Source organism: Choloepus didactylus, chromosome 12 (genome assembly GCF_015220235.1).
Source record: "Choloepus didactylus isolate mChoDid1 chromosome 12, mChoDid1.pri, whole genome shotgun sequence".
Classification (NCBI taxonomy): domain Eukaryota; kingdom Metazoa; phylum Chordata; class Mammalia; order Pilosa; family Megalonychidae; genus Choloepus; species Choloepus didactylus.
The window spans coordinates 92,956,521-92,969,377 of record NC_051318.1 but is presented as its reverse complement, the minus strand read 5'-3'; the positions used below and the strand labels follow the sequence as shown (position 1 = coordinate 92,969,377).

The 12,857-nt window shown below is 45.1% G+C and overlaps 1 protein-coding gene across 4 annotated transcripts in view; it reads left to right on the top strand.

Annotated features, from left to right (window-relative positions):
* The first annotated feature begins 352 nt into the window (after positions 1-352).
* Positions 353-12,857, top strand: part of LRCH1 (leucine rich repeats and calponin homology domain containing 1) — a 192,914-nt gene continuing 180,409 nt past the window's right edge. The window contains exon 1 of one of the 4 annotated variants that reach the window (XM_037800325.1): positions 353-947. In XM_037800325.1, coding sequence (XP_037656253.1) covers positions 626-947 — 322 coding nt within the window. In that variant the 5' untranslated portion in view covers positions 353-625. The remainder of the gene's footprint in view (positions 948-12,857) is intronic. The other 3 variants (XM_037800326.1, XM_037800323.1, XM_037800324.1) reach the window with 3 other exon arrangements.

Sequence of the window (12,857 nt, the reverse complement as noted above, 5' to 3'; positions counted from 1 at the left end):
CCCTCATCCCCCCCCCCGCGAAAATCTGGGTCAAATAGCCAGAATAACGCATAGACCCGAGATCGCCTCTCACCTCCCCCTGACCTCCCTGAATTCCAAATCTCCTCCATCGCCTTGCCGCCGTCTGCTCAGAGCTCCCCAAATCTCTGATCCCGGGGTGCAGCAAAAAGCCCCAGAGATTCGGCGCCTCCCCGCAAGAGACGCGGGTGCAGGCCCCCAGCCCCTCACCGACCCGGACTGCGCCGCGGAGCGCCGCCCCCACAGGCAGAGGAAGGAGGAGGAGGAGGAAAAGGAGGAGGAGAGAGCAGGCGGCGGAGGAGGGAGGGGAGAGCCGCCGGGAGGAGGACGCAGGGCGGGAGGAGACACATGCGCGCTGCCGCCGCCGCCGCCGCCGCCGCCGCCGCGGTCCCTGGCTTCCCGGGGACAGGAAACCTTCAAGACAGAGCCGCCCGTGCAGCCGCCCCGCCAGCGCCCCGCGCGTCCCCGCGTCTCGGTTTCCCGCAGTCCAGCGTCTCTTGGCCGGGCACTGCCGGGCCGCAGACGGAGCTGCCATCTCCCCCTCCCCGGACAGAGCAGTGACCCTCCCCGCAGCAGCGGCGGGGCGGGGTGGGGGGCCCTGGAGAAGATGGCGACGCCGGGAAGCGAACCCCAACCTTTCGTCCCTGCCCTGCCGGGGTCCACTCTGCACCCACCTCATCATCCCCATCTACACCACCACCACCACCACCACCACCACCACCACCATCAGCACCACGGGGGCGCGGGAGTCAGCGGCGGGACCGGGGGAGGCAGCGGCGGGGGCTTCAACCTGCCCTTGAACCGGGGTCTGGAGCGCGCGCTGGAGGAGGCGGCCAACTCCGGGGGTTTGAACCTCAGCGCCAGGAAACTGAAGGAATTTCCCCGGACCGCGGCGCCAGGGCACGACCTCTCTGACACGGTGCGAGCAGGTGAGAGAGGGTCGAGGGGGCGGGCAGCACTCAGGCGCGGGGCGGCTGTCTGGGCTGGCTGCCGAGCCTTCCCCGACGCGGCGACGGGTCCGAGCTGGGGCCTCGCCCGGAGCGCCTCAGGTCGGGCCGTCGTGGGGCCAGAGACCCGCGCGGGCACGGGAAGAGGGCCCCGCCGACGCCACGGGGAGCCGGGGTGCCAATGGCCGCTGCCCTCCCCGCGAGCGCGCGGGTCGGCCCGGGTCCCCACGCTGCGGCGGCGGTGCGGGGGCAAGTGGCCGCGGGGCTGGGACTGGCGGGCGCGCTCAGTGCGTGGGCGCTGTGGAAGTGCGAGGCTGTGGACGGCCGCGTCGGGCCTGCGACTAGGGCCGGCCCTCTTGGCATCCAGGCGTCGCGCATCGGGATGGGGGGGTGGCGCAGACAAAGGTGACGCGCCCTTGGGAGTCCCGAGGGCATCGGCGCCGTGCCGTGAGGCCCCCTTGCCGACACCACCCAGCCATTGGGTAACTCGGTATCAATGGCGAGAGATGCGGAAGCTTCCACTTCCTGCGCCTGTGTGGGGAGAGAGCCGCCGGCAGGGTCAGGAATTCGAATCCGCAGCGGCTTCCGAGTCCATCGTGCCTCACCGCCCACTCAGTTTTGTTCCTACCACCGAGGCTACCTAGTTCTCAGTAACCCGATCTTTGCGGGGACCCTGGAAGGGACCGCATGGCATATTACAAGGAAAGTAATTAAAGTGAGTCGGTTTTCCTGTGTGAGCCCGGCAAGTTGTAACTCGCGCCAATGAGCAGCCAGCTTTTTCAAGTTATGTCATGTGTTGACATATTTCCGAGACGTCTGTTTTCTTTTAGGTAGTCGGAGTTCCTGGAGCGGAATCTGTAAACAGGATGGAGGGTGGTGGAATGGGATCCGTTCAGAATTGACTTGGTTTCCCACTGTCCCACTCAGCTTCCAGGGGAGGGTTTGTATGGTGGCAAGTGCCCTCAGCATTTCTCAGGACTGTGGGTGCCGCATTTTGGAGGCACTCCCCAGACTTCCCGGTTGTTACCACTTCACGGGCCAAGTGTCAACCCCGCTGCATAACTTGCGATTCAAGATCTCGCAGTTTTCTCTTGTTTGGGGTTTAAGGGGGTGAGACAAGAGAGCAAGCAGTTGACTTTTGAAGGCCAGGTTTCCAGTGCCTATGTTTTTTTTCCCCTCCCCCTCTAACCCAATAAACATTTACTGAGAGCCCTAATGAATATTTAGACAGGGTTCTGAGTTCACTGGAGGCAAAAATCCACTCCAGGGTCATTAAAACTTTGTAATTTGGATCTAGGGATAGGAATGGGGCAAGAAGGAGGGAATTTCCAGAGTTGAGCTGTCAACAACTGGAGAGGCTCTTTTGAGAGTACCTCTTAGCTTCATGTTCTCAAGTGGGAATTATTCCAAGAATTGCCTGAAACATTAACTTAAAAAAAAATCCATTATTAAGTTCTACTTCCCTTCCAACCTAGAATGTACCATGAAATATGGAATGCTTGGCTATGAAGCAGAAAATAGAGCTGGCAGGATGGGTAATGAACTGAGTAACTGAGTTTGTCCTCTCAGTAGAGGGATTGAAAGTTGTTCCTCTACTTCAATTATGCTGACATTTATTTCCAAAATTAGACATTTATTTTTTATTTCCAAAGTTGACTTGTCTGCTAGTGCAGACTTTTCTTTCTTTACTTCTTTTTTTTTTGGGGGGGGGGGGGGAAGACCAGTGCTTTTAAAAGCAGGGAACATCTCTTTCAGTTAAGACCATACCATGTGAAATAGATGCTTAAAAATGTTTATGTTCTCTTCTCTGCTTGCTCACGGTGAAGCTTTGGTTGTATTTTGCAGGATTTTAATCAGGAGCCTCACTCACATGTTTAATGCTCAGAATATTCTGATTACTTTGAAGTCAGGCTTAATGTTAATTCTTCTTTCAAAAATGGAATATTAATGGAGGAGGGGTGTGACTAGATTTGTAGCAACTTTGGACAACCCAATACAAATAAAGAATATTTGGTGAAGCCTTTTTTTTTTTTTTTTTACATGAAATATGAATACTGGAAGGTGTTAAACAATTGCTCTTGCAAAACCCAAAACTTCTTTGCCTCAGGTCAAAAGCTAGATGTAAACCCCATCTATTCTGCTCTTTGTGCTAAGGAAATATTTACTTGAGCAGGATTCTTTATTTGGCAGAACAAAAAACAAAATAAAACAAGAGTTAAAATGACCTCCAGTTTGCACAGTGTTGACATTTCCTATGTGTAAGGAGTTCAGTAGAGTTTAGAGTATGAGTAGCAATGTATACAATAAAGATGGTGGTTTCTCGCAGGCTGATATTTAGTTTTCAGACTATCTTTTCAAATCAGGGTGGCATTTGAAGATCTTTAAAGGCCTCAGATGGAAAGTGCACTTTTTCATAAATTTTACAAGACAGGGAGGGACTTAGGAAGCTTTTTCTCATTGTTAAGTTGTATAACACAGGTCCTTTGGTTATGCAGCCACCTAGACAGAGCTGCACTCTGGGGCAGTGTAGCTTATGGGAATAGTTGGAAACCAGGATGGAAAAGAAACAGAGAAGCCCTGAACTGCTCAGCATGTGCCTTAACTTTGTTACTCCCGTGCATATGCTTCATTCCTAGGCAGTCTCAGGTCCTCGCTTTGGGCCAATTAAATTAAATCAAATTGTTTTGAGTCAAAATAAGCTATGTGTCAGGTTCCAGACTCTTAGCAGGTTGGAAGAGGAAAGAAAGGATAAACTGGTGGCAGCAGTGAACGTGTGAATCCAGTGCCACCATTAGCACGTGGTGTGAACACATCAGCCGTTGTAGGATGTGTTAATCTCAGTCTTCACGAGAAATCTTTTCCGAATCTCGTTTTACAGATGTGGAAATAGAGATCGAGAGAAGTTATGCAACACACCCAAGATTATATTCCTAGTTAGATGGTGATTTGAACCCTGATGGTCTGACTTCCGTGTTCCTATTCTTGACCATTTTCTTGTTAAGGAGAGTAAAGGGGTGGATGGAGGCTTTCTGGAGGAGACTTGTTCAACCAGTATTCACTGGACAAGTATCTATTGAGTACCTGCTAAGTGCTGGCCACTGTTCTAGCTGTGGGGGATACAGCAGAGAGGGAAAGAAAATTCCTGTTCTTGAGGAGTTTTCTTTCCAGTTGGAAAAGGCAGGAAGCAGGGAACTAGGAGGTAAAGTAAGAATTCGATTTTGCATGGTGAGTAGTAAGTTACAATGTAGTCATAACATCTGTATTTTATAAAAATTTATACTATCTTGTATTAAAGATGGCTCGAGGTGGCTTGCTACAACAAGAGCACAAATGGTGACTACTAATAAAACATAAACGGAAGCATAAAATTGGGCCCAACAGAAAGAAATGCACAGATATGAACATCAGTAAAGCCAACTTTTTCCTAGTGCTGATTTATTCAATAGTGCCATTTTGGATAAAGTTCAGAAGGCTGTTGGAATGACTGAAATGAAAGGGATTGGAAGGAGGAGCAGGAAAAGGAAAAGAAAAGGTGTACATCAGGCAGATTGCTGGAGGTCTAGAAAGGAAAAAGGAAGCCCTCAGATTTGATGTGCAGAATGCTTGTTGAAAGTTGGACTGGTAAGGAGAGCGGTGGAGCAGTATCTTGCCAATATCTCTTTGAGATGGCTGTTACTGGGAAAGACTGTAAGGAAATGGAAGAGGTTGTGCAAGCAGGAATACGGAAATGCCACATTAAGAATACCCATGGAGCTCCTTGATGTGTGGAAGAGTGGAGGACTGTACAGGTGCAAAGAATAAGGCAAGCTAGGAACGTTTAAGAAGCTAAGGAACCGGCCCAGGAAACTCTGGGAGTCACTCACAAGGCAGGTCAAGGGGAATTGCCCAGTCGCACAGATATACATTGTCTGTGGGAATTCAAAGGGAAAAGTTCATTTCTTTTCTACTGGTTAGGGAAGACTTGTAAGCAGAGGTAGGAGTTGGGCCAGGTTTTATAGGATGAATAGGGTTTGGGTAGAAGTGCCTGTGACCATTCTATGGTTATAAAGATGGTTCCAAGATGAGAATGTGAGAACATGACAGTCTAAGGGTCTGTGGATGAAAGAGTCAGATGACCCTCTGATCATATGCCCCACCCCACCTCCACCATGTAGTAGGGAAACAGAGCCCAGGGCCCTTGTGACCCTATACTGGGGACTCTGGAATTGGCTGAGGTCTGGGATTTGTCAGCTGCAGGACTAAAGCCCTTGTTCTGTCTGAGATGTCTCTCTAGAATATCTGTAGAGATTCAAAGAAAGATTCAAAGGATCTTCCCGAGATTTGTGGACAGGCTTATCTGCTGAAAACTGAACTCCCCCCATCCCACTCCCATCCTATAGCAACTGAGTCTTTGGGATATTAACATTCTTTAGTCGTTACAGTGCACACAGGACTTGAGAAAGAAATCTCTTCGTTCTCAAAATCATCTGTCTCAAATTTCGCCATAAAGATTTTTCACTGTAAATAGAATGAAACTTTATAAACATCACATGTGTTTCCCTAACACATATGTTCTTTCACAGGTAGATCTAGTTTCAAATTATTTTTCTGCTATTGAATTAATTCTGTTAGTTATTGCTATCACTGTCATTTATTGTGGTAGAATTATTCTGTAAATGTCTTCATTCATAACCTGTAAGCCAACCACTCCTCCATTCATATACTGTAAGTCATATCCTTTTTCTTCCTATTTGTATTTTTTTTCATGTGGTTAGTTTCTCCTTTGGTTAAGGTTTACGGCACTTACAATTAAAAGCTTTTAGAACAACTAAGACTCACTATACATATAGTGGTCCTGAATGGTGTCGAGATGTCTTCCACGTGGCTAGGGTATGGAAAAAACAATCTCCAAAAACATACCTGCACTACTTCTTGCATTCAGAAAAGCCTGCTTTACTGAAAAGGCAGGCACATCCTAATCATGTTTCTAGAATAATAGCCTACAGGTATAGCCCAGGGAAACTCTGGGAATTTGGCTGTGCCAGTTTATAAAGGAACAGCTCTGAGTTTGACCTTCATCACTGAAAATGATTCTTCTGGATGGTATGTCAGTCACTGCAATATCTTATTTGATTTTTGGTGGGTGTAGGAAAAGCTTTGACACACCCTCCATTTAACATTTTTAATTTCAGTGATTGAATAAGAATGTTTTGACTTACATGTACCAAACTTAATTTTTTGATGCTGTGGTTGAGTAGTTCTTTGGTGTAAGCATTTAAAGGTGAGATACCTTTTGGAATCCGTGCTGTTGTTGATCAATTCGGAAGTCAGTTTCCTTTTGCTCTTGCTGCCCTTTGTTGTGTGCAGAGACGTTTTCTACCCTATGACAATGACATCATTGCTAGTTTGAACATAAGTTGTCTCCCTCTTTTATGTGTACTTTTCTATTTTTTTTTCCTTTTTTGTATATATATAAAGATTTTTTTTTTGTTTCGGCTGGCAGCATTTACTTTCCCTTAATAATCTTAATCAACACCCTCCCAGATGCTGTATTGAGTATGGTTTTCAGGAGATTTGGTATTAAAATGGCAAAAACTCTATTAACTCTACTAAAAGTGTTTATGGGTTCATTAGGCAACATAACTGGAGCTTTTGTCTAAGCCTCACAAAAACCTGTTTGTGAGGCTACTTTCCAGATTTTGTTTAGCTTTTTGAAAAATTGGACTTCTGTGTTAGACAGATAACAGGGGAAACTGTCTTAGATGCTGAAATGCTATCAATTAGTGAACTCCTTTGATGATTGTGTTGGAATTAAGGTAATTTGGTGTTTATTGCAGGGGTTATTTCAGATTATAAAATTATAATCTATCACACAAAACCCAACTATATATACATAACTGATGCCTTTAATTATTCACAAATCAAAGGAAGACTACAGGCTTCTATTACTGCTACTTTCCTTTTGTTGCCTGAAAGTTTTTCTGCACCTGGATTATTTTTTTCAGCTGCTGTGGTATTTTTTGGATAGTTTTGTGTGCATATGATGTGAATGGTTTAACCAAAACACACACACACACACACACACACACACACGCACAGAACTAAAAAAAGGTCAGAATTCCACATAAACGTCAGTTTAGGAAGCTAGCGCCTGTGTTTTTTTCATCTTAGTTTAAGAGTTCAGTGGTATTGCTTCCATATACTGTAGTAAGAAGTAGTATATTTGGAAACCATCTGTTCCCACAAAGTAATTCAAAAATAAAGCAAGATTGTTTACATAAACAGAAAGTTGATGCAATGCGAGGATTTGGCTTCCCTCACTTACTCCAGCAAAGCAATAAAAGAAAAATGCCTTGAGAGTCAGATTTCTGTATATGTTCCTAGTTTTTCCGAAACATACCCGCCTTCACTGGCAATGAAGGAGGATATAGTTGGGGCAAAACAAAACAAAACAAAACACACAAAAAAGCAAAAACTAATGAAAGAAGAATAATGTGTTTGATTTGCACAACAAATCTTTGATATTTTTTGCTTGATAGCAAATTATGGCTTCTGTAGGAATATAGTATTGAAGCTGAGCCAGCTCAATTTATGGTACCTGCAGCTCTTATGGGGCATTTTTAAGCCATCAGAGGCAGGTTATCCAATTTGGGGCTCTTCCTTGCTGTTTGCTTTTCTTCCTCCTGCTGTCTTTCCTTAGCCCTCTTTGCTAGAGGGGAATCAGGGTGGGGGCCCTTACTTTAAGGAGTCTCTGCCACATCCTTGTATTTCCTCTTCACTGCTCTCCGAAAGGGCAGAGACCCCCTCTTACTCCTTCTGATCCTCTGGCTTCTCACGTGGCTTTGCTTTTGACAGCCAACTTTCTGCAGCGCTACCTGCATTTTTGCTACACAATGGATTCCTTCAATAGTCTCTTATATTTTTTAATGTTGAAACCGTGTTGCCTCAGGAATAGCATCAATGTCTGATCTGTTCAGTCAGCTTCGCTCTAAATTAACTTGCCGACAACGGTTGCGAGTCCAAAGCCTGCCTGACTTGAACTAACTCTAGATTGCCTTCATTTTGCCCCTCCCAGCCATTTATCCCACTCCCCGCTCCTCTGCTCTCTCAGATGCTACTTACCCCACATTCATTCTGTCCCCTCCCCAGGCCTGCTCCAGTGGAGCACCTCCTTAGCCTCTCCCTGCAAATCTTGGCCTCAAGGCATCTTTTTAGTTACTTCCTTATGGCAGTTTTGTTTTATTGCCTTCCTTTCTGGGTACTTTTCCCATGTTTAAATTCTTTTTCCCTTTGTTGGCCTGTGAGGACTGGCTAGACGGGGGCAACTTTGCCTTGTTTTTGCATGCCCTCCACACCCAGCCCAGAAAGTGCTGCATAAACATCAACTGTTCCTGTCCTCTCTCCTACTCACGGCCCATTCTTAATCTCTGCACTTTTGATTTATCCTCTTAGAGCTGCCGGTGATGCCCTCCCCTACCCGTGCACGTTTTGCTGATCAGCTGCCCCTTTTCCTGCTGCTGACCGTGGTTTTTCTCACGCGGCATCATTTTCCTCCTCCGCGCAGGTCCCTCACCTTGGTTGCAGCTGGTAGCTCCTGCTCCTCCCCTCACCTGGGTACAGTCACCTTGTACTTGTACTGGGCTGACCTTCACGCTGCCCTTCTACAAGTCCGCCCTGCTCACCGTTCCATCCCCAGGACCTAGCACGTGGCCGAGTCCCAGTATTTGTAGGTGAGCACACGCACGTGCTCTGAAAGGAGGCAAGAACCTCATTTGCTCTTTAAGAATGGATGGCTCTGGCTTGTCTCGACCTTCTTCCACGTCTCCTAAATCTAGAACCTTCTAAATTTGGTGGTTGGAGGGTCCTGCTTAACTTTCTAATGCATATATATTTGTGTGTGTGTGTGTGTAAAATCCCCTTAATGCATTAATTTTATGGTTTGGGGCAAGTTACTGAATTCTCACTGAACCTCAGATTGTAATTTGTTAAAACCAAAAATACTCTCCACCCCTTAGGGTTGTTGTGATTAATGAGATAATGTCCAGCATCTGGGGCACCGAGCATGTTTCTGCACAGAAGGATGAGTAGATGCTAGCTCACTTCCTTGATGCCCCTGGTGTTATGTGTCATATTTTCTTAAAGTAAAATAAATAATTGGAAGTTGTCAGGTTATTATTAGCATAGTGGCTAAGGGCATAGGCTGTGGCTTTGTCTTAGTCTTGGCTTCACCAGGAATGCTAGTACTTAGCTTCTCCGTGCCTCAGTTTCCGCATCATATAATGGGGATATGAATCACTGGATTACTGTGAGGAGTAATTAATTTAGTATATATATATAAAGTTCTTAGGTTAATGCGTGGTACTGATGTTTGCTATTATTATTATTAGACTCCATTTCTTCGGAGAAGAGAATAAATCTTTTTTTTTTTTTTAGTAGTTTTTATTTTAGTAACATATATGCCACCTAAAATTTCCTCCTTTTACCACATTCAGATATATAATTCAATGGTGGTAATTACAGTCACCATGTTATGCTACTACCATCACCATCATCCATTGCCAAAACCTTTCCATCACCCCCAACAGAAATTCTGTACCAAATAAGCTTTAACTGCCCATTCCCTACCCCTGCCCCTGCCCCTGCCCCAGACACCGAAGGATAAATATTGTATGATGTCACTGATATGAAATCAGAAACTAGAGTACAGGTTACAAGAGAATAAATCTCACAAAGTTGATGTAAATTCCTAGCAATATTGTGACAGTCATAAAATAATCTTAATATCCAGTAAGTCTGGACAAACTTGTGTATGCCTTATATACATTCTTTTGGCAGTCTTTGGAGGATGGTAGAGCAGGCGGTATTTGTTATTCCACTTTACATATAAGGAATCTGAGGCTTGGTGATGAAATGATTTCCTTTAGGTTATGTTGCTAATAAGTAAGAGAGCCAGGCCTGGAATCCATCTTTTCTTACATTTCCGTGCTGTTTCAATTAATTCCTCAATTTAACAGCATTCTTAGGTCTGATTTGATTTTACCAGGCCAAGGGAAATCCTGCAGGGGACAAGTCTAACCTTCTGCCAGTGGAGAATGGGGAACCTTCCATTTGTGCTGAAGTCTGTATTTAGGTGCAGTTTCCCTTCCTGGACCCAAGTTTATTTGGACCACAGGATCGGGGGGTTGGAAGGAGGTTGGTTGGGAGCTTCAGAGGAGTTCTGGGAGTGCAGTTCACAGCTCTCTAAAAAAAAGATAGAGAGAGAAGGAGAAAAAGAGGAAGAAAATTGATCACCTCTTTATGCTCTTGGCAAAAACCCATTTGGGAATCTTTTTGTATTCTTGGCAGCTACTCTGAAAAGGTATAGCAAATCCTTCTGTAAGAAGATAGGAGAAAATGCTGTGAGGAGACAAGGATTTAGGGGCAAATACATAGATCTCAAGGTTTCTCTTCTCCCCATTTTACTGGCATCCAGCATTTATTTTCAACTTTGGTCAACAGTTAGTTCGTGAAAGACCCTGTGATAAGTTCAGTGTGATGTGGAAAAAGAAAAGGGGATTGAGGTTCCTTGAGGCAGGGACAGGTCCAGGGTCCCTCCAAATGTTTTCTCATTTATTCCTTGTGACAAGCTTGCAAGTAAGGTGGTGTTATTGTTACTGATAAGGAGTTTATCAGGTAAGCCCCCTGATTTTATAAAGCAGATAAGACAGAGCCATAATTGGACCAGATTTGTGCGTTCCAACACCTGGGTGGCTTCAACCAGAAAACTGGACTCTTGGTGAGCTAGAGCCAGGATCTCCTGGGCTCAGTGTCACTGAACATTTAGAGCTGGAGGAAGGGACCCAAGAAGGAGATTTTGCAGGGAGGATGTAGCCCAGAGTATCTGGCTGGTCGAACTTGGGGTCACACGGAGATTCCGACTAATATATTTTCCCCCACTAATCTGAAAGTGGATGCAGAGGCCCCCACATTCTAATCTTCACCTTCTGTAATGACCTCTTTAGTTAACTCCGTTTTCTACCACTAACAATTGTTAGTTTTTAAAAAGTTCTCTGAGGTGTCTGTTATAAAGGACATAGATATGCTTTTGGGCTTTTGGTTTTGGTGTTGACTTGTGATACTTTATAATATGTAACCTAATTGAGCACTTCATTTGAAATTTACTGGATTTTATTCCCTTTTGTGAGAAATGAGGGAATAGCCATTGGGTGGTTTTCTTTCTAGAACATTCCCTTTGCAGTACCCTTGCTTACATTCTAAAACTTGTTTTACTATGTAGTAAGAATCATTGATTGTTTTTCTAAAAATGGGTTTTATTTTAAATAAAAATTCCTCAGAACATTCATGAATCGCTTTTATACTCATAGGACTGAAAGAGCAGGGTATCAGAAGATTACAGCTAAATACACAGATTTTTTTTGAGTGTATGCCAGTTGAATCTGATATAAAGGTATCTATGGAGTAGAAAGCAAATAGATCCATCTTTGTGCAGTTCCCTGGGAGAAGTGCATGATAATCTCTGCATGCAGTTTAAGGCAATTATATATATTTTCCCTGGTCTCTAGAGAGCCTGGATAAATCAAAATTATTTTTAGTTGTACCAGGCATTCCAGTGGTCATGGCCGTGAAATAACTCTTAGCTGTGGTTGGTTTAGATATTTACAGTTTGTGTGTTCTTGCCTCTGTATAGTACTTTGAAGTGTGCCCTGCTGTAACTTACTGAGAGCTAATGTGCCTAAATCTAATCTGTTTAATGAAATTCAGTAGGCAGCTGTGAAGACTTGCTGTTGTTTCCCCACCCGCCTCCACCCTCCCTTGTGCTGTCCGGAGAACGGAAATGGGATGTCAGGGCCGATTCCCTGGAATCAGAATGTTAATGAAAACTGGGTCTCCCGCTATGAAATTTGCACAGTGGGCGTTCTGAGGTCACGTGCCCTGATAGAGCCTTTGACGGCAGCCTCTTAGGAGGGTGAGTGACACAGACAGCAGAACCCAGCTGAGCACTTTCATAATAGGGCAGCCTGGGCTTTTCTAAAGGGGGTTTCCAGTGCTCTCAAGACCAGCTCTCTTGGAGAGTGTGCACCCTCCCAGACTCCTTCCCTCCTTGGGCAGCCTTGCCCAAAATGTCTCAGTGCCACACGGTGGATGGGGCAGGACGAGCCCCTGCACCTCTGGGTAAAAGGCTTCTGCTGTCAGACCTCTCCCTGTGCCCAGTTCTGTGCAGGGGTGGTCTCACTTTTTAAGAGAATCTTTGGTTTCTGTGGACATACAAGGGGCTCCGTTGTAGGATGTCATCAGTAGTGCTGGTTTGCCTGGGACAGTCTGGGTTTACATCTCTTCCCCTGGCCTAATTAATAATTCATTTCACCCCCTTTAACCTGTCCCAATTGCAATGATAAATTATGTGGTCACCCAGCTCCTAACGGTCCATAGACATCATCCCTTACAAGGGACAGATTGAATCGGAGGCAGGTGGGGTGACTTGCCCCTGTCCCGCAGCCAGTGTCAGACGAGCTCATCTGGGTCTGGGGCTTTGTCACATGCTTGTACCACTGCCCTTTCAAGGAATTACAGTGTTTGGTGGGTTTCTCTTTTTAACTCTTGTGCCAAGAAACCTTCTGAGAACTTAGATGCAAATGCTGCCTCAGTAAGGTCTTTGGCGTTTGTTGTTAATTTATTCAGGCAAAATATAGCATTGCTTTTTAAATTATAAAATAAAGCATACATAAAAAGGAATCCATGGGATTACTAGGGAGAGAGGTCCAAGGGATGATGGAAATATTCTATATTTTGATTATAATGGTGATTACACTCAAATTACAAATGGGTGTAGTTTAATGTAAGTAAATTGTATCTTGATGAAGCTGATTTTTTTTAAACCTATGTACCCACTCTACAACTTTAAAAAGTAGAATA